The 22587-nt window shown below is 40.4% G+C and overlaps 2 protein-coding genes across 2 annotated transcripts in view; one reads left to right on the forward strand and one right to left on the reverse strand.

The window, feature by feature from the left end:
* The first annotated feature begins 5549 nt into the window (after window positions 1-5549).
* The window catches only part of aldh1l1 (aldehyde dehydrogenase 1 family, member L1), a 29468-nt gene continuing 12430 nt past the window's right edge, over window positions 5550-22587 (forward strand). Inside the window, exons 1-9 of the mRNA XM_085405518.1 lie at window positions 5550-5711; window positions 7034-7179; window positions 9044-9278; window positions 9365-9530; window positions 10934-11035; window positions 12041-12130; window positions 12303-12440; window positions 22193-22318; window positions 22410-22501. Coding sequence (XP_085261644.1) covers window positions 7053-7179; window positions 9044-9278; window positions 9365-9530; window positions 10934-11035; window positions 12041-12130; window positions 12303-12440; window positions 22193-22318; window positions 22410-22501 — 1076 coding nt within the window. The 5' untranslated portion in view covers window positions 5550-5711; window positions 7034-7052. The remainder of the gene's footprint in view (window positions 5712-7033; window positions 7180-9043; window positions 9279-9364; window positions 9531-10933; window positions 11036-12040; window positions 12131-12302; window positions 12441-22192; window positions 22319-22409; window positions 22502-22587) is intronic.
* LOC146669086 (uncharacterized) lies at window positions 14632-20652 on the reverse strand. Its single transcript, XM_085405521.1, has 2 exons — window positions 20439-20652; window positions 14632-15417 (listed from the first exon to the last, which is right to left on the reverse strand). Exons 1-2 carry the CDS (start codon window positions 20635-20637, stop codon window positions 14654-14656), a joined length of 963 nt encoding a protein of 320 aa, XP_085261647.1. The 5' UTR covers window positions 20638-20652; the 3' UTR covers window positions 14632-14653.

Here is a 22587-nt window from a genome sequence, read left to right on the forward strand (position 1 = left end):
TGACTAAGTGATTTCCAGAAAGCCAAAGATAAATTGCCTCAATCCGAAGTATACTCCTGGTGTATAGTTGACCATTTCGTGCAGTTATTGATACGCCAAGGAGAGTGTGTTAATTGAGATTTGAAATTGGAGAGCCGACTGGTCACGCAGGAGATTTTGATCTACTCCTCAGTCGATCAAAGCTTGCATGACAAACTGTCATTGCCGAAGCGTACTGTTGCAGGAAGCTGCGTGTGAGGAACATCATTACTTGACCCATCTACCAGTATCCCCACATTTACTGGCGGGCTCCTTCTTCAGGGTGCACGGGACAAAATGCTCCAAAATGAAATGAAACCTCCAGGCTTGTAATGCCTACCACTTGATTACCAAATGCATAGCAGGAGTAGGAAGGACTGCACCAATGGAGAAACTCCACCCAGGGCTGGAGAAAATAAGAGAAGTCGGCGCAACAAGAATTAATTAGAATTAATTTTATATTCAGCTCAAGCACTTTCTGTCTCACCTGACAAGATGTGTTGCTTTCTATAGAATATCTGATGAAGTATCAGCTCAGAGACTGATTAATCTTTTATTGTGTTTTTATTTTCATTATTGATGTAGCACTGCCACACTTTTGTTTTTGTTCTCAGGATATTCTGTGACCAAGAAAGTATAACAGCCCAAAATTTCTTTGGTGCTCCAAACACTCTGTAGTACACAATCATATGCTCAGTCAAATATCTCAGAACCCTTTGACCCTTTACTATAGTTAGTTTTCTCTAACCTGTTCTGTGATAGAGTGCTGCCCCCTTGTGTTTGAAAAAGAACACAAGAGGTCTGTTGATTTGGAGTTTTTATGTTTAAAATATCCATAGAGCAAACTTTAAGGCCAAAGCAATCAAAACCAAATCAGTTAAATACATTAATAAATTAATGAAATGGTTTAGGTACGTTTCTAGAATTTCTGTGGCATTTTCTCCCTTTTCCCAACACAAAAGAAATTTATGTATAGAACTCATCTTTGTGCAAAAAAAACCATTAATGTTGGGGATCATCAGAAGGAAAGGTGATGGAGATCCATGCTTTAAGAGAAAATGTAACACTGGTGTTGCAAATACTACAAGAAAGCAATGCTGGTAAAAACGGTTAACCTCACGGCTTCATAAATGGTCTGGTCTGGTTCTTGATTACTTTACTTGAGAACTCAAAGCACTGTATACAACATGCGTCATTCACCCACTGACAAAGTACTTTTATCTACGTTAAGTGTTTACTACCTGCTGTCACTAGTGTGCACTCTATAAGCACAAAAGTACCAGAACACTTACACGAGCCGCTTCATGCCATCAGTCTCACACTGTCCCATAACCTCAAAATGGAGACCACAGTAGTTTGAATCTACTTTGTGTTATGGGAATAAATAGGAAAAATAGACCAATCAGATTCCTATTGTGTGGCCACTTAGCTCTAATTCCTTTTTTTAATATAGCTTGAGAATAAGGAAAATCTTTTTTTTTCTGCATAACCAAATTCAGCTGACAAACGGCATTTTTTGGCTATTGTAACATTACTAGATTACTTCCTTTTTTTGGAAACATGTGGCCCAACAGGCCACGTTATGTTTTCATTTTAGGAACTCTTTAAAATTACAGTCAGCTGGCGAGAAAGCTGAGTGACAGCTTGCTTGAGAAATCTATCGAGAGAATGATAGCTTTCAATAAGAAATCGAGGAATAAAGTTAGTTTGGTAGCACAATGTATGTATATGAGAAACTATATCAAGGAGATCTGTCGTGGAAATCAGATAAAATTCAGAAAAAAGAAGTGGATGAGACACTTGAGAGGAAACAGCTTGAACTGTGACCTGACACCGAGGCATTTTTCACATTCAGCAGATGACTTGACAGGAAAAACAAACTGAGCAGGATGAAGCGGTGGTGCTAAGCAGGATACTTGGATGGTGCTTATTACTGCTGATCAGTCCAGAAAAGTAGGATGTTATTTAATCTTTTATGAGAAAGTTTAATAACTTCTCCATTCAGCTTTCCCGCACGCTCATTTGTGGCCGTGCATATGATCATTGATTCAATGAAAAGGATTGACAGGTGGAGCATATCTGCATTTCACAGGCGCTACATTATTGAGTGCTAAAGTACAGACTATTAAACCTATTGAGTGAATTACTGATGTTTCCCAAATCTGGGTGCTGAGATGCACATTTAGGAGAAGAGAGCTGAAAGCCTGGGAGCTAAATTCTCAATAAAGATTTAGGACTGTTCAGTTCTCCTCTTGAAAGGCTATAAAGCCATATAGAGAATGATACTCGGGCAGTGAATCAGACATGCAGAGAGAGCTTAAAGATAGGCCACAGAAGCAGAGTTTTAATGAAGTCACAGTTCAAGGTGTTGGCCACATCCCCAGCCCACAGACACGGACAGCAGAGATAGAACATGAGGGGATGACGACACTACCCACATTTGCCATTTCACAAGCCTTCATTACAATAAGAATGTGTTTTCGACGGCTTGCCTGGTTAACTGATGGTGCGGTCATTCGCCCATCAAAGCTCAGCTTCTGCAGTAATCTCTTCAACACAACAGACAGATCTTTTGTACATAAAGTCACAGCTAGAAAGCTTCACTAAATTTACTACATTTTTGAAGAGAGGACATTACAAGTAGCTTTAAGCTATTATGGCTGCCTAAGCAGGGAGAAGAGAGCCTCCTTCATGAAGCTGAAAACTTGACATCCAACACGCCTCACTACCCGATCGATCCCTCTTCACATTACACACCTCTGCTACGTTTTACTGAATTCATGCACCCAGACGTTTTAGTTTGGGATGGTAAACCTGCTAAACCTGACCTCACAGTAACTTTAACCAACTTTATCTGGAAATGTAATTATTAACTTCATGGGCAATTGCTTCTCTGTGTCCACAGAGCGTGACTGTGTAAACAGATTCATGTCCCCACAACATGAGTACACACACACACACACACACACACACACACACACACACACACACACACAAAGCACACAGAAAAATAGTGAAAAAGCCATCCAACCACTGAGTCTGTAGAGCTGGTGTGATGGTCAGGTTACTGTATACAAAGTAGATCATTAACTTCAGTGACTCCTGAGGACCAGAACCAACAAGTTCACGTTAGACTGAAGCAGACACACACACAGAGCTAGCAGTCAGAGTTTTAAAAAAGTCATGTGGCGGGCAGTCAATAATTAAATGGTATTTTATACTCGGCCATGGATCAGTGCAGATTATGCCCGGAGTTGTTTAGATGAATAATAAATGTAGAGTATTTTTGCAGAGCAAAGGAAAGGTCCAGCTCTCACTGCAGTCTCGTTCCCAGAATTTGACTTTGTTTGAAATGTATTAGTCAACATCCGAGCAGTTATCAAGGCCTAACTGTCTTTGATCCGGTTACTGACCTTTGACCCTTCACATTCAGAAAAACTCATCAGAATGAATATAGGAAACTGTTATGAAGCTTTTCAGATAAGATGCAAAAACACAACATATCCCTCGTTGAAAAAATATCTCCAAACAACATCAATAAAAATGTACTGAACTGAGCTCAAATTAGCAGAAATGAGCTGAAGCAGACAGCAGGTGTCTTCAGCTGCCTGCGCTGGCACCAGCACTCTACACAGAGGCTCAATCTGTTTGTTTGTTGTCCCACAATCTAAACATTCTGGTTAATCCTGTAAAGTTGAGCATTTTCAGTCTGATGTTGCTGCTTTACATAAGATACAGAAGGAAGTGCAATGAGTGCGTCAGCAATGCTTGAAAGTAATGTGAGTAATGCTCTAAATGATGTAGGGGTGGGTGCAGAAGGTATGTACAGAATATTGTTTTAATGACTCACACATTTTGACCTTGCTGCCCTTTGACCTTTCAACAAAGAGCTTATCAGCTCCCACATTTGTTAGTGTGCTCTTCTTTCTCTGAATCCCTGATGGACAGGAATTAGAAACCAGTTTCAAACAACAATCAGCATCAGCGTGAAGATTTCAAAACCAAGTGAAGGACTGACGAATAGAGGAGTTTTTACTAATATATACTTTGTTACAAATTATTTTAGATCCTCCAATTTGATAAACATGTGAAGAAGATTTCAAGACTGATCCAAGTTAATTAGATTACACCCACTTCAGCAGCTCAGTTATTCGTTGATTCCACAATATTTCCTCATTTTTTATTTTGTACAACAGTTTGGTCACGAGCATCACCGTATATAACTAAGAATCTGACATCTTTATAAAATCAAGCCAAAGCCAGTTCTGCAGAGTTCTTATCATATTTTAAAGAAAATAATTTACTTAGTTTTAATTTATTTCTGTTTTCTTAATTTATTTTTCAAATGTATAAATATTCTTGCCCCAGATTATCTTTCTAGACATATTCAAGGGCAGGACAGTAATCTCATTACAAAGAGTGTAGTGAATGGCAGCTGTGAAATCTAAATAAATTAAATCTAAAGTCTGTCAACCAGCACAATGGCTTATCATCCATGGAACGCACTTCCAACTGAAACCCAGCTGATAACATATATTAAATGTACATATAAACATCGAAGGCTGGTTAAAAATAACTCAGAGCTGCAGTCATTTTAATTCATTATGCTGTACTTTTCTAATTATTCATACTTTTGGAAATAATTATTTATTACACTTATTTCTATTACGGAGCCTTTGTTGTATAACTGAGAGGGTCTGAGATCCCTCCATCTTTCTTACACTACATTTATACTGTGTGTATATATTATATTTATTGTATATTATGTATATAATGTAAATAAATGCTATGAATTTAGTTTTTTTATTGTGAATGTAAAACCACAACATTGGACAAGGGTCAGAAATTAGAAATAGCCAAAAGCTCTATGTGCAGCACTTCTTCACACTGGAACTATGTTAAACTGTCGCTTTTATATAATAAATGGAATGATCAGCATCATCATGAAAGTTTCAAAATCAACTAAACAAATGAAGAAAGAAATATATGGGCTTCTTCTAATGCTTGTACTCCAAGGCCTCAAATGACAAAATGCAGCATTAGAAGAGTGCAGCTCAGTGCTTTTCTTCTTCCTCCCCTTTAATAAGTACAGCATTTCATAATAATGTAATATACTTTAGTACTTGTATGATATACTTCCTGGACAACTGAAAACGACTATTACTCCCGTACAACAACGCAGCAGATCAGTTAAAGTTAGTTATGTTTTGTGACATTTTGTACCCTCTATATACAGTCAGGTTGGTGGTTATGCTGCATGTATTCATAGTTGCTGGGCTGATTGGCTGATGTGTTGATTTAAATACACAGAAATGTTTTGGGAGACTAGAGGTTTCTAAACAACCAAAGCAAGCTAAACGAGTTTAAGGCATTTCTCCTGTGGACACTTGGAGCTTTACAAAAGTGAAGTTACCTCAGTGCTCAGCTGCAGGCCGAACACTTGCGTTATAATTGAAGCGTGTGCTGGTCTGTCATAGTTGACGTTTCTCAGTTTGTGAATAGGGCCCGTCACAGAAAGCGGCAGCTGATTGGCTGCCCCGCAACCTCATTATCAGCCCCTGTCCAATCACTCTGCTGTGTGTGCATGTTATGTAAATGAGTCGCTGGAGTGTGAAGGGAGGAAATTAAAAGCGACGCTTTGCCTTCGGTCGCTCTTTCAAGCAAGCAGAGAAGCGCTGGGTCTGCAGGCAGCGGTAAGTGAAGCAGGATTTACTCTTAGTTTTTCAGACTCTTCAGACTCAGAGTGCACTCAGCTGATTGGCCTCTCGCCACTCACACGCATGTTAAAAACTGTGTAATAATAAAGTAGTACAGACGCTGCTGAGAGCTGCAGTTTGATTGCACGTACTGTAACAGTCTGCACAGCACTCTGTTTATTCTGATGAACGCATGTGTGCTCTTCACTTCAGCTGTCTGAAGTTGTCTCGCAAGTGTTCAACTCTTCTGCGCATTTGATTGGTCAACACCCGAGGCAATCCTCCATGCCCCGCCCTTTCAGCTCAAAGTCAATAAACTGTCAGAGTAGTGATTACTGAGTTGTACAATACTGTGCAGCGTAATGATCGAGTTGCACTGACACAAGTCTATATATGAACACAAACACGGACAAACTAGGCTGCTAATAGTTACTGATAGGAATCCAATTATAAAGTTACTACAACTTTGGATTCATTGACATTTCTTGTGTGTGCAATACTCTTTAGATGTCACAGAAAATAAGTAACGATACTAATGTGTAACATGCACTCAGCTGACAGTACAACAAGTGCAGACAGTACAACAACAGCTAAGACTAAAGCAGTGAAGTCATTTTTATTTATAGAGCATATTAAAAGCCATCAGGGTGTTCTTCATAGTACTTTTAGTCACTTAATATAGCAAACTAAACAACACAGTTACGATATCTAGAAATTGCATAAGACTATGTGAGAAATGCAAAAACATTATGAAAATCACAAATTGCTGCGCTGGACTTTATGTGGGATAGACTGTTTTAGAGCCTTTGGTTTATAACTGAGAGGGACTGAGAAAGTGTAAGTAAGCCAAAACAGGAGTGGTGTGTTTTAATGTGTGTGTAAAGTCCAGCAGCTGCAGGATGAAGCAGTGGTGGTTAGAAACAATGCTTCTGGTTTCTGTAGAGGCTTTAGTTTATCATGCTGTTGAACCATTCTACATCATATTGAAAAGTGTTTCCATTATTTTGGCCATCCTATTTATTTCACCAAGAGGAGGTTAAATAAAACAATGCACCTCGCTGTATGCAAACAGGTTCACAGAGGGACAAACTGAAGGCTAGAAATCGACTATGAACAAATCAGCACCTTCCTAATAAGTAAAACAAAAGAAAAAAACATGACTGAAATTCTAACATTAAATGGTCCACTCAAAACTGCTGTTGTATGATGGCAGAAATGTTTGTTTAATAGGACTCTGTTCAGTCCATCTCTAATGCAATGAATAATGTGAAAATCCCATTCGATTTCATTTTTCTGCGTGCACATGTCTGCAACTCAAGAACACATAAAGGCGCCAGGATGAGGATTGCAGTGATTGGTCAGAGTCTGTTTGGCCAGGAAGTGTACAAGGAGCTAAGGAAGGATGGGCACACCATTGTAGGAGTCTTCACAATCCCTGACAAGGATGGCAAGGCAGATCCACTGGGTAAGAACTCACAACGTCAACATCATTTTAATGGGAATATTAATGGGAATACTGCCTTTCTCCTGTCACCGAAGCAATGCTGAAAGTGACTTTCCAAGCAAGCATTTTTTTGCACATCTGCTAGGAATAAACTGATGATGGTGTCAAATGAAACTGTGACACTGGTTTTATCTCTGCAGCTCGGTCATCAAACTTGCATTGTTGATTGCAGTGTGTTGTGTTTTCTTTATCAGTGAAAGTATCAAATGAATGCATTTTCATATCAGAGCAGTAAAATATCTGTAACTGATTTACATCACTGCAGAAGAATAAGGAACAACTGGAAATGAATTAGACTTTGCTTGACTGCATATACACACCAGTAAGGTTTGCTTACAAATGACTATACATGCTGTACACTATAATAAAAACAGAAACATAACCACTAGCCCACATTTGGAAGTGCTCAGAATCGTGTCGTGATCAGATATTGTCCAGGTGTTAATGCAGTCTGTGCAGAAATAAAGGACTGTCATAGACATCTGCTAATTAATGCTAAGTAAAATATTTAAAAAGAAATGCTAGAAATCCACTTACCAAAACTGAAGCACAAAATTCTTGGAAAGTTTTTACCACACAGAAGGCCACATTGTTTGTCAGATTATTCCATTAGAAAAACAAAACAAGAACAACACAAACATAGTTTAGTATCTTGAGAAATTATCAGGTGAGGTCACTATTTCAGGTGAGGTTGTGCAGTCATCCACAGGCAACACTTAACAAAACAGCCACTCCCTAACTGGCTGTCTGATTAGCTCCCCAAAAAGGAATGGACTCATTCGGAAACTTCCTGGGGAAAATCTGATCTTGTTGGGACATTGACCATCCCACTTTGGATGGAGCAGCTCTCATTTCAACAAATCTGGCCAAATTTATGAACCCCCCCCCCCCCCCAAAAAAAAATGTGACTATCCAGAGTTGGGGCCAGGGTGCAGAGTTTTACATGCCTCTCTGCAATTTCTCCTATACTGTCATTCCCACAAAACCCCATCCCTATAGAAATTGTTATGACATGCGACATAGCAATTTTTTATTTTTTATATTTTTCACCTCTTCCTTTGTGTGGGTTATAATTCCAGATCCTTAATAACGACACAGACAGAATACACATTATATACAATGTAATACAGAAAGTTACCACCGCATGCTGGGCCCATAATCCAGAGGTCGATGGATTGAAGCCATATTCTGCTATTTGAACTCTATGTTGATAGCCTATCAGATTTCCACTATTTGAACATTGTCACAGAAACACACAAGTTTTAGTCCAGCCAGCGGGCTGTTTACATTTTGGGATGGCCGTAGCTGAGGAGGGAACCTGGTTTCTCAAAACTGCACGCCAAAGTATCCTTGGGTAAGATACTGAATTGCAAATTGCTCTCCAGTGTTTTCACTGCAGTGTGAATGTTAGATAGAATGCACTTAGGCCCAGAGTACTTGAATGAATGGGTAAATGAGGCATATTGTCTAAAGTGTTCAAGTAGCAAAGCGCTGTATGAGTCCAGTGCATTTGTATAATATACACCTGTAAATTTCAGACTCTTCTCTGTGCTCCTTTACTCTGGCATTTTCCTGTATGCTTGCTTTTGGAAGCCGACCCATGTAAACATGTAAAGCCTTAGCAAATGGGAAAATTCTGACTTGTAAAATTTGACATCACAGGGGGTAGTTCTACATGTCAGAGTTTATATACATATTTATAATATATTTATTATGTCTGTATTTATAGAAATACAGACATAACTGCAGTACATGAAAAAGAAAACAGAACTGTTGCAGGATGTGCAGCTTTTCTCATTTATTGTGTTATTTTATCATTTATCAGCCACAGAAGCGGAGAAGGATGGCGTGCCTGTCTTTAAGTTCCCCCGCTGGCGACTCAAGGGCCAGGCTATTCAGGAGGTGGTGACTCAATACAAGGCTACAGGTGCGGAGCTCAACGTCCTGCCCTTCTGCTCCCAGTTCATTCCTATGGAGGTTATCGACCACCCAAGACATGGCTCCATCATCTACCACCCATCCCTACTGCCTCGCCACAGGGGAGCCTCTGCTATCAACTGGTAAGTGATGTTCATGAGATCAAGTTGAAGAGAAGAAAGACACAGTGACAGCTGTTTTATTTCACTTCCTGTATCGGTCTTCACAGGACACTGATCCACGGTGACAAAAAGGGCGGGTTTACAGTGTTCTGGGCTGATGACGGACTGGATACTGGTCCCATCCTGCTGCAGAGAGAGTGTGATGTTGAACCCAATGACACTGTCAACACCATCTACAAGAGATTTCTCTTCCCAGAGGGAGTAAAAGGCACAGTAAGTAAAGAAAGAAAGTGTGGTACAAAGACACTTTTATTGTAAATAAATTTCATACATTGGAAGGTGTGCAATATAATGTGTGGTAGCTGTGTTTAATGTGACTGCAACACTTCACCAAGGCCTTCTACCACAAAGATGATAGGATGCATTCTCCCAAACAACTTTGTTTTGATCCTCATCCTCACACTTACATCTTAACATGCTTTTATTTTACCTCTTAATAGCTACCTGGTCATGTTAGCATTAGAGATTTTGTAATACTTAATTCTGCCACAGAGGCACTGCTATCCTGTGTTTTAAATATAAGTAAAAGCATTAATGCAACACTGTCCATGCAAAATAATGACTCGTGCATCGTCATAAGACATATTTCGTGTATGTACTTCCTGATCTGAAAGGTGATGCCGATGCAAAAATTCATTGTCCCTCATTCTTGTGGGCCAGTACTTTGGAAACTCCGTGGTTGTAAAAACCATAAATCTGGGTCTGTCGCTCCAGAACAGGGATGTGAAACTCATTTTACATCAATGCAGGAAAAGTGCAAATCGTCATATTTTCCAAAGCCGTTCAGGAGGCCAGATTGGAGTGTTTGCAGGACTGACTCTGATACCCGGGCCTTGTGTTTGACACCCCTGCTCTACAGCATAAAAGGAATTTAGACAACTTTTATTGAATTCAGTTTTTTAGATAGCACCAAATTACAACAACAGTCACCTTAAGGTCTTTTTATTACATTATAAAGTAAAAACACTACAATAATAGAGAGAAAACCAAGGAGACTACCCACTATTGGCAAACAATCTGCAACAGTGGGAAGAAAAACTCCCTCCTGTTTTAACAGGACGAACCCTCCAGCAGAACCAGGAGGAGCGTCATCTGCCCTGACCTTTTGGGGTTGATGGCGCTTGTTTTCATAATCAGACTTCACTGAACAATAGGTGACATCATGGTGGCTATGTTCATCTTTTATACAGTGTGTATCTTGACCACGGTCACCATCCTGTCAGTTCCTTGGTTATGAAATGAACTGGTGATCATAAAGCTGTTTTTTATTTAAATGTGAAATCATTATTATGCTGTAGCTGCAGGACATACTTTGAATCAGTCTAGTCATATTGCTTTCTCTTGCAATGGTGTGAAGTTAATACAGTTTGCTATGCTAAAGGTAAGCTAAAGATCGCCTTGAAGTGCTGGAAAAAACAACCTGTAACAGAAATGAAGTTTGTTTTATTATATTTAGAGAGTTATCTGTGTTTTATGTGACTGATCATTCTGCCTGTGTCCTGTGATTTGCCTGCTGCGAGTTTCCCAACATCGTAAATACTGTGATGACAAAGTTCGGAAAGATAGCTCATGCAATTTAAGATAGCGCAGCTTGAACTGCATTTTTCTGGTTCCAGGTGGAAGCTGTGAGGCTGATTGCAGAGGGGAAGGCCCCGAAGATCACACAGCCAGCGGAGGGAGCCACGTATGAGTGCATCCAAAAGAAGGACAATGCCAAGGTAAAACACAAGTGTAGCTACGCCACATTACATCCACAGACACAAACATGCAGAGTGTCGGTCACTGCTGTTCGTTCGTTCGTCGATTTACAAATATCATTAGTTATATATTATTTAGTCTGACTAAATTCAAGTCTGACTTGAATTGACATCCTTCATCTCAGCGCTGCCGTCTTTATCTGTCTTCTGATTATATCTTTTGTGAATATATACACATATAAATCTGTGTGCTGCTATTCTTTCAACTGACCATGATGTAAAGAGGCTTATCCAAAACCATAGTTGTAAATAAGAAAGCGTTCTTTTGCGTCGTTAAATAAAGGTTAGATTACCATCCTGTGGTACAAATTGGTATTACATGCAAACACTTTGGATATAAAGTCACTGTGATTATTACTTCTCATTCTCTTGATAGTTTTAACTCAGTTGTTGTTACTTAGAAAAATTCTCCTACATACTTTTAGAAATATCAGATCAGATTACCCAGACTCAGACCGACTCCCAAGGCAGTGGCAATGGATGCATCTCACAAGGTCACATGTACAATGAACCAGCAGTTCACTGTACATGTGGAGGGAAACATTTCAATTCAAACCTTTGCCTTTGAAAATGTGAGCTTTTTCTTGCTGCTGCAATACAAGGAACAAAGTACAGTTTCTGGATGTTACCTACATTGTAGTGATTTACACTTTCACCTAACACACAGTCCCACTTTGAGACAGGAAGGACATGCAAATCCCTTAAGAGGATGCATCATGAAGGACATGTGGTGTAAGGATCCAGTAGATAGAATATGTAAAAGGTAAACGGACTGGTACTTACATTGGTACACACACTCACATGGATGCATCAGTGCAACCCTAGGGTACTTTGACAGGCAGACTGGAGTGGCTGAGGAATCGACCCACCAACACGCTCAGTAGCAGACATCCCACTCCTCCTGAGCCGCTGTGGTGAAGCATTTAGATTTGAACTGGCAGTGATGACTGCTTGAAATTCTAACAGATTGACTGGAACCAGTCTGCTGAGGCTCTCCACAACTGGATCAGAGGAAACGACAAAGTGCCGGGAGCCTGGGCCGAGGTCGATGGACAGGTAACAGCTTCTTAATGCTTTCTGTCTGTATCCTGTACAGCTGACTGAATGTTTGACACAATACTTCTGAATTTTAACCGGATCAGAGCGACGGCTCACGCAGACATGCAGAATCAAAACATGATGAGCAACTGCGTTTGGACTGAGTCCCGTTTTACATCTCTCTCTGTAGAAAGTGACTTTCTATGGCTCCTCTTTGGTGGATAATGGGACCGCAGTTAATGGTCAACCCCTGGAAATCCCTGGAGCCAGCCAACCCGGTATCGTCACTAAATCTGGCCTGGTGCTGTTTGGCAATGACGGCAAGACTGTAAGTGAGATTATTAATCTCAGGAAACTGTTCTAGATTTCCAGAATTCACATTACAGATAAGTGCTGTACATATCTGAAATGATTGGCTCAGACATACAATGGCCCCATCACTGTGTCGATATAGCTACATCTTGTTACTGAATTAATTGAAGACCACCCTGACTGTGGTGGTGAAAACATCACTTGCAGATATTCGGGTGCTTTTCACTGGCAGGGACAGCAATTGTCAGAACAAAGCAAATACCTTCCTACTAGGCTTGACTTGTGTAGTAATACCAGAAGTATCACATTCAGTCCTTCAGCTATGAGGTGATTTGGTCTTGGAATGCAGCCCACAGCTCGTTATTCTGCATCCTTTCTTTCCACGGATGCTCAGACAAAAACTCTACACTCGTGTCACGACTGCAGAGAGAAGATTTTGAGACATTTACGCTAGAAAAACCTGACAGAGCAAAGGAACAAAGAGATCACTGTGAAACTGGATATATGACTTTTTTTAGCTTTATATTTTTATGTTCACATAACAGGATCATCGTGAAATAACTTTGGCAAAATATATACAGTATATAAATCTATTTTACAGTGCAACATCAGTAACACATGACGTACAGCATCATTTGATATTATGGTGCAACTTAGATTTAAAAACTATTTTTCGATCAGGTTGAACTTTGTCATCTGTTTAATACTCGTGTTTGCCAAATATGTTAGTGTTTATTAGAGGCTCTAAACAGAACAGGAATGTAGAGTTTAGTAAGTAGTCCACAGTACCAGAAAAGCAGTAGACAAACAGTCCTCCAGCATCCAGCTGTATCTACAGTATTGTGCATATGAAAAACAAATATTCAGCTGGCCAACGTGTGTTTTGTACGTAGTCTCTACAGGTGCTGGTTACTGAACTGTCCAAACCTGTATTTTCCAGTGTTTAAAGTCCTGCTCAGCACTGAAAGTAGTTAAGAATGCTTGGTTGAATTAAATGGGAATATTTTAAAAAGTACATTTTTAATCAGTATCTTTTTAGTGTCCGAGTCAGGAAGAAGTTAGCTTACCTCAGCAAAAACCCGGGATCGGTAATAAACTGTTCCCTCTATCATAACTTCATAGGCACTTGGGGAAATGTACTTGTATGTAAGTTAGATGGAAAAAAGTATTTTTGTCTTTTTCGTTTATGTTGTTTTTGTCATTATTTGTTCCCATCTTGTTTTGTTATAAATCAGTAATCTTTTAGCTGCTGGTTTGTCTTGTTACAACAACAAAGTGCTGCTTAAAAAACACTTTGTAATCGGAGTGTGACATTAAGCCACTGAAATCTCTGGGATATTGATGTTGTCAGCTAAGTAGCAGAAAGGGCTGTTAATCAGTTTCAGCTGAAATTACCAAGAGGTTCACAAGAGGAGCAACAATGAGACAATCCCCAAAACAGGTTTTACAGGTGGAGACCACTGACCCCGCCCCCCAATGGAACCAGTCTGTGAGCACTGTCAGAGCCACAAAATGGACTCCAGCATGTGAAAGTCTCAGACCAAATAATTGTCAACAGACTTCATGAGGGCCTCTAGTGAGCCCTGTGCTCACTGCCCGACGCTGTGGAGTGTGACTGGAACTTTCCATGGAATACCAGAACTGGCAGGTATACCACTGGGACTATTTGCTTTTCCCATATGAGAGCAGGTTCACCCTGAGCACATGTGACAGACGTGAAAGGGTCTGGAGAAGCCGTGGTGAACATTATGCTGCTTGTGACATTGTTCAGAATGATTGCATTGGTGGTGGTCTGCAGAAGCATATCCATGGATGGACACAGAGACCTCTACGGCTAACCAACATCACCCCGGCTGCCATTAAGTATCGGAATAAAGTCTTTGGATCCACTGTCACGCCCTACACTGGTGCATAATTTGTAGTCAAACTAATGGTCTCTTGACTCCAGTCCAATAATTACTGCAGACACATGAGAGTTCATTTTCCATCCAACCTGCATATAAGTATACAACCCACAATTTCAAATTTAAAGCCAATTTCAGTATATTTTCTATCTTATTGCAATCTCTGGACAACATTTGGAGTTGGCATGAGTGTTTGGATTCAGTCCCATTTATGGCAGTCTGGCTGCTTTGCTGATTTTGTTGTGTACATGTTGAAAATTTCAAAAGACAAGCTCAGTTCTGTACTCAGATTTTCGACTACATGCGCCATCAGCTCTAACACCTCTCAGGTGGGACTCTGACTTGTGGACAGGTTAATGCCGTGAACCTTTCTCATATGCCTCTTCATCAGCAGCCGCTCTGTAAACAGCTCATCGCAGTCCCCGCATTTGTACGGCCTCTCCTCTTTATGTTTGGCTAGAACGTGCTTCCTCAGAGTAGAACCCCTGTTGAAGGATTTGTCACAGATGTGGCAGCTGAAAGGTTTCTCCCCTGTGTGAGTCCTTATGTGTTCTGTCATGTGTCCTTTCAGCTTAAAACACTTGCCGCAGTAATGGCAGCTGTAGGGTCTCTCTCCTGTGTGCACTCTCATATGATTCTGCAGGTTGCTCTGGCAGGGGATGTGCTTGCCGCAGATGTGGCAGTCAAAGTTGCTCTTGCTCTCCTGTGGCTTGCTTTCATGTGTCTTGAGGTGCCACGTTAGCACAGTCTTTTTGGTGAAAATGTAGTTGCATATGTGGCAGCGGTACAGGGTGGTGCTAGTCTTCTCTTCCAGAAGGTTTGGTTCATCTGCAGATGTTTGCCTCGACTCTCTGCTCTCCTCTGCTGCTCTGCAGTCCTCTAACTGCTGCACTGTTTTGATGAGTTCTTTTGTCAAGGCATCTCCGTCATCGCTGTCTTCCATCGTTGGTTGCTCCTCGCCTCCATTGAGCCACAGTTCCTCCCTCTGCTCCTCTTTAACCTCGGAGGGTCCCGGCTCATCCTGCCACACACTCGAGCTCCACTCTTGCTGTTTAGGTGGAATGTCCTCAGTTGGCTGTTGTTTGGCATCTGCAAACAAAGGAGAGAGAAAAGCATTACACTTCAAGTATTGTGCTGAGATCTAAGCGTTACAATTGGCTTCAAGTAAAGGACAGCATTTGCTATTAGAAGAGTGCACATACTAACATGTGTGGAGTATGTTATGACTTCAGTTTAGACAGTAAAAGTCTTTGGTAAGTTTTTTTTGTTTTGGTTTGTTTTGGTTTTTTTAAGTAAAGTGAAATAGCCACCAGCTTAGACTGCAAACTGCCCTGTGTGATAAGTCACAACCATGACCTTATGCTGATAACTATATACAGGTCAATGAACAGTGGTTAAGGAACTTCTACAAAGCTGTAAGCTAACAGTAAACAAAACAGGCTGACAAAATGTCATGTGTTCTGACACAGTGAATGACACAGAGCCAAACCAGAGCCAAAGTTACTCTGGAAACACTGGGTTGCATCGTGTCTATCAGGTAAAAATGGGCCAGTCTGCACCAAAACACCAGTTCTGTAAGCTTGTTCCATAAACCCCACTAACTTCATGAAGAATGCTAATTTTCCAAATCTACAATGTGATAAATTGACTGATTCTTATTTAGTGCTTTTCTGCTCTCCCGGAGTCTCTTCACATTATTACTCTGATGGATCCATCGGAGAGCAAGGTTAATATCTTGTCCAAGGATATGTGGCATGCAGAGTAGGAATCACCTTCCAAGCAGTAGATGACCTGCTCTAGCTCCTGAGCTACAGCTCCAGTGTGGGGAAACATGGCTGAACTGTTCAACTAATTCAGGAGTGGCCAACTCCAGTAGATTGTAAGGTAGACCCTACAATGACATTTATAGTAAAATAATATTTTCTTATACAAAATATATAACTATAGTTTGCCCTGTGCTTTGATGCAAAGTTTTTATGCTGCTGAAAACAAGATGGGTATAGTGTACACATTAATTAATATTAATGATAATTTGATGTCCACTTTAACAATGTTCAGGTCAGTGGCTCAGAGTTTTACTGGCCCATGTATATTTGTATTGGGTTGTTTGAAAAACAAAAAACAAATAAAAACCCCTTTTTTTAGAATTTCTATTAGTATTATTAATGCAGTTCAAGAAAATATTTTAGATTATTTCACTTTCAATCTGAAAAATGTTGCAAAAACTTTGGAATAAATATGCACCCCACGCCCCCTTTAGACACACCCCTGTTCGGTTCCATGTAAACTAAGACAGCAGCCGTGAGCCGTCAACTATGGTGTTATTTTTGTGCCACTATTCACTATTCAAAAAAAACTTTTGAGCGCACGTAAAAAAAATCCAGGTGCAAGTGTTGCAAATTGAGGAGAAATTTATTTTGAGCGAAGAAAAGCTAAATTTGAGTGAACAAAATTCATTGCTGCGTGCAAAAAATGTATTTCAGTGTTTGCTATTATCCATACACACACACAATACTAGTGATGTGCGGATCAATACTGAAATATCGATTCCTCCGATACCAGTCATTTATGTTCTAGAATCGATTCTCACATTAAAATATTGATATTTTAGCAATTTAGTGTAAATTTGTAGTTTATCATTAACAGGAACACAGTGGAAAGAACCTATTTCATTCGGATTGTCTACATGGGAAGGAACTACTTCCTCTTCTGCCTTTCATAGTTATGTGCGAAATAGGGCTTTATAAATGTGTCGCGGCCCCTTGGCTGAGCGTAATTGGAGTTATGCGCGGACGTATTTTACCTCCACAAACAGCCGAGACGTGGTTTGCACACATGTGGCAAGAAAGTGAGGTGTTGTGGCAACATCACTAACCTTGTCAAACACCTCAGAGTAAATCATATCACAGAATGTGACGAGTGTATGTTGAGGCGAACTGAAGAGGAGAGAGGGACAGGTGCTGCCAGGGCGAGACAGACGTCTCTCACGGAGTCCTTTAGTGCTGCAGGCAGGCAAGGTGTTCAAATAGGCACAACTTCCGGTTTGTATTTCTATATGATGAATTCTGCATTATTAAGTGATAAGAACAAGTAATCTGATGTCCTGTAATCATTATGACGCTATAATTTGAGATACAATAAATAAAATAAGTTTTTGTACAAAGTATCGGTATTGGATAAGTATCATCGATACCACCCTGAATTTCACCTGGTATCGGATTGGAAAGGAAATCAGTGGTATCGCACATCACTACACAATAGCAGCCCCTCTCGCTCAGTTTTTGCATTTGCGCTTGCTCGCAATGTGTTGTTTGCAGTCTCAACAGTTCTGCCCGTGCGCGCTCAACTCTTTCTGTACGCCGTTATATTTGTGCCACAAAACCAGCCAATCACAGACTTGGATGCAAAAAAATCTGATTGGCTGTTTTGTTCTCCAATCAGCTCGAAATGATGAAATGCAATATCCCCGAATCCATTTAGTAGTGATGTGCGATACCACTGATTTCCTTTCCGATCTGATACCAAGTAAAATTCAGGGTGGTATCGACGATACTGATCCGATACCGATACTTTATACAAAACCGTATTTTATTTATTGTATCTTTTATTGTATCTCAAATTATAGCATCATAATGATTACAGGACATCAGATTACTTGTTCTTATCACTTAATAATGCAGAGTTCATCATATAGAAATAAAAAACCTGAAGTTGTGCGCTATTTGAACACCTTGCCTGCCTGCAGCACTAAAGGACTCCGTGAGAGACGTCTGTCTCGCCCTAGCAGCACCTGTCCATGTCCTCCTCTTCAGTTTGCCTCAACATACGCTCGTCATATTCTCTGATATGATTTACTCTGAGGTGTTTGACAAATTTGTGGTGTTGCCACGACACCTCACTTTCTTGCCACATGTATTGCAAACCACGTCTCGGCTGTTTGTGGATGTAAAATACGTCCACACATGACTCCAATTACGCACATTACTTCAATTATCCTATTTATACAGCTGTATTTCACGCGGAAGAGGAATAGTTCCTTCCAATGTAGACAATCCGAATGATATAGTTTGTTCCTGTTAATGATAAACTACAAATTTACCCTAAATTACTAAAATATCGATATTTTAATGTGAGAATCGATTCTAGAACATAAATGACTGGTATCGGAGGAATCGATATTTCAGGATCGATCCGCACATCCCTACCTGAAAAAATTATTTTTACGTGCGCTCAAATTTTTTTTACGTGCGCTCATAATAGTGGCACAAAAATAACGCCATATTCAACAAGCTGTATAATTAAACATGTAGCACACCGAGTTCACAGTTCATCTGCATATTTTAATACAACTTCTGAAGACTTACTGCAGATTTCTCTCTGTGTAAAACAAACGGTGAAGGATGGAGCAGCTACAAAATGTGTTTCTCTTCACGTCTGAGTTTGTTAACCAGGAGCTCTGATGAAGGACTCGCTCGCTTTTCCCAGTAAAGGTTTTAATGGTGATCACAGGAACAGCGCCGCTGTTTTCTATCAGTCAACCCGAGCTCACCGTCTCGGTAACCGCTCCGCCTCTTTGCTCTTCGCGGTGTGTAAACAGGCTCGGGCTCCACGTTTAACGGTGCCAGGGTCATCATCACTGCTGCTGTTGTGCTCTCAGTGTTTTTGTTTCAAACTGGACCCCTGCGTGGGCTTAATGTTGTCAGACTTATAATCCACACGCTTCCCCTAAATACGTTTGTATCGCAGGTCTGTTTTTAGCCGCTAATGTGGGTGAAACGCTCGCGTTCGTGTTTCCATGGTGACAATGGCGCGCTACAGAGCCGTTCCTTAAGTGAAGCATCGAATCAAATAATTTGTATCAAGATTTTTTTAACAAAATACTCGATAAATCGTTGCAGCCCTTGTTCACTAGCATTATTGTAACATTTACAAAATAAATATTTACATTTTCAGTTTTGTTTCATTTTTACAAATGTATCAACATTATAATCCCGACACTTTCTTACTGGATCCATCCAAAAACAAGAGAGTAATAGAGTACTAGGAGTGATTCTTAGGGCAAACATAAGCTTTCACCAGCTTGTATGAGTTGAGAGTTTATACAAAACAATGCCATGATGTCACATCCTGCAAAGTGTGTTAAAATGTTACAATCATCATTTCACATTCGTTAAATAGGAAGGTAACACAGGTGTTTACATCGAACTGATCGGTGGTCAGATCGCTTTTGATGTATGTAACAGAAACATACAAGTACGAGTCCTGTCTGAGTGCTGCTTTCCCCCCCAATTTATTACAATTACCTTTGATCAGAATAATTTGGATTGTTATCTGAAGATAATATTCACACATAAATATCTGAACTTGGTGATATTTTTAATATTTAATCAAATTTGAAGGCACACTGTCGGGCAGTGCAGACTAGTTGTGGTAAAGGGAACCTGCAGATGCAACATCTGGACAACATGAAGAAAACTCACCAGTTAACATGAAAACCAGTTACACTAGAACTCCTGTACAGAGCACAACTGACACTCCTGTACAAGACTGACGTTTTCATAAATAATACAAAACAGCTTATGACGTGTGTGTGTGTGTGTGTGTGTGTATATATATATATTACATACTGTACGTAGCTTCAAAACAGCTTGTCCGTATCTATAATTATATACAGATGTGTTCACTACACCAAACAATGTTAAGAACAAGTGTTAAACTCGCGGGCTGATTGGCTCAAAGGGTGCAGGGTCATGTACGCTCAACTATAAAAGGAGGATTTAAGTTGCGTCCTAACGCGCACACGCTGAGATCAGAGTAACCACAATGAACGACGGTCCTCTTTGATATGATAAGTGCGACCTGCCGCAGTTTGACTGTCATTTGAACTCATGTTTCGATAAACAGCATCCTTACTGTACTGTTTTATTTGAGGACATTGGAAATAAGCTCACCGGAAATTTAACGCTCCTTTACTATATGGCTAACACTGCTTGCTAATGTTGCTAGCTAAATGCTGTGAATATAAATGTAACTTTCTGTCCGACGTCGCTGAATCACTTATTGGGTTATTAATAAGATGCTAACTGGCCGAAGTAACCTGGGGTACATACCTGCCCTGTGCAGCCGTATCTCTGGTTTGTAGACGAGGTCCAGCAGCCGCTGCAGCCTCTGGTTCTCCAGCTTGGCTCGGTACACCTCCTCCTGGTACTCTACCAGGGTCTTCTCAACGAATCCGTAGATGTCCACCGCAGCTGCGGTTAGTCTTTCCGTCAGGAACACGTTAAATGTCTGAAGGGTAGCTGTGGCCATTGTAAGGCTTCTCCGTTATTTTCAGCTCACCCTGCTTGCTACCTATGGATGTGTGACCGTCTATGCAGTGTGTAACAGGCGTCACAGCGCCCTCTAGAGCACTGGACTTTGTAGGACACTGTACCGTCAACATGCATGGAAATGCTCTCTAGGCACATTTAGGCTCGGATTAAACTAGTCAGTGGTAAAACTGACTGCACGCACTAGAGTTCAGCTAGTCTAGAGCTGAACTCTCATTCATTCTCGTTCATTTGTCTTCATTAATTCAGTCATTCACTGATAGAAAAGTTGACCATTTTTATTTGCTGACTAAAATAAAATCGGTGTTGGGATCTCTGATTTTTCTGCTTAAGTAGTTTCCAGCTAACATTCACGCTCCAGTGGATGCTTTGAAGAGCAACTTGGGGTTTCGTTACTTGGCCTTTGTGAGGACTTTCAAAACATGGAATTGACAAAAAAGTAAATTAGGCAGAAAATAAGTTGTTTAGTCAGAGTTCTTGTTTAATTTTGTTATTTTTCTTTCAATAAAAATGTTGCTAACTTACAAAAAACTGCATTCCATAGATCACTGATGAAGTATTGGACTTTGCTGTAGCTCAGGTGGCAGAGCAGGTCAGCCACCAATCATGGCCACGCAAATATCCTTGGGCAAGATACTAACCCCATGTTTGCCTACTGGTGGTGGTCAGAGGGCCCGGTGGCGCCAGTGTCCGGCAGCCTCGCCTCTGTCAGCGCGCCCCAGGGCAGCTGTGGCTACAATGTACCTGCCATCACCAGTGTGTGAATGACTGAATGTAGTGTAAAGCGCTTTGGGGTCCTTAGGGACTGAGTAAAGCGCTATACAAATGCAGGCCATTTACCATTTACTTAGTCTGAATTGCAGAACACACTGCAGTCACTTGCCTTGAAATTCCCTGTTATAATGCTGACTATTTTTTAGGATCATTATTTTTCTATATGACTCTGACTCAGATACTAGAGTGGGTTGTCTACCAATTGTAATAGTGTAGCACTTTTCTGTTCTACCTGAGCACTCAAAGTTCTTCATACAACTTGCCTCATTCATTTATTCGCAAAAACATGTCCTTGAGCAATATATTAAACCCTGAGTTGTCCCTGATGCATTCACTGGAGTGTGTTAAAAGTTAGACAACGAGCTTGGGCATATGAAAAAGTGCAATAGGAGTGTGTGTCTGTGTGTGAGTGATAATTTATTTTATACATAAACTTTACCTGTGCTTGTATGATGATTTTAAGAGCTATAACAATACGCAAAGTTGGCAAGCTAGCCAAATATTCCTCTTCTTCACTAAAATGCTTGCAGAGGTTTGAGGCACTTCAGCATGGTGATGGTGGTGCTTCATGGAAACTTCCCATCCAATCTAATGGATCCTGATATACAAGAAGAATTGAATAAAATGTTTAAATCATAATTCTGATTAAAATTGTGGTCCATTCAACGTATTCTGTTGACCTCAATGGAGACATTGAAGTGTGTTAGCAAAGTACAGCATTGATTAAAACAGGTGGTGTCGCATTTTGTGTTTCTCTGCAGCTGCTGGTGAAGAATCTGCAGTTTGAGGATGGAAAGATGATTGCTGCAGCGCAGTACTTTCGCTCTGGGAGCAGTGCTGCTGTGGAGCTCACTGAGGAGGAGAAAACCTTCGCTGTACAGATGAGGGTAGGCCCTCCTCTCCCACTGATTCAAGAAAACGTTAAGCTGACAGTTTAGATTTTGTCTTTGTGCTGACTTTTAACATCATGTCTTCCAGGCAGTGTGGCAGAGTATCCTGAGTAATGTGAGCCAGATTGAAGACTCCACAGATTTTTTCAAATCTGGTGCTGCTTCCATGGATGTGGTCAGGTGATACAGGGAAAAATACAAAACCATGTCAATTTTCTTTTTATTGTTCATCACTTATGTAACATACAGTTCCAGTCTGTGTTTAT

Source organism: Rhamphochromis longiceps, linkage group LG5, assembly GCF_057381845.1.
Source record: "Rhamphochromis longiceps isolate RC_006_pf linkage group LG5, R_longiceps_female_GT1.1, whole genome shotgun sequence".
NCBI lineage: Eukaryota > Metazoa > Chordata > Actinopteri > Cichliformes > Cichlidae > Rhamphochromis > Rhamphochromis longiceps.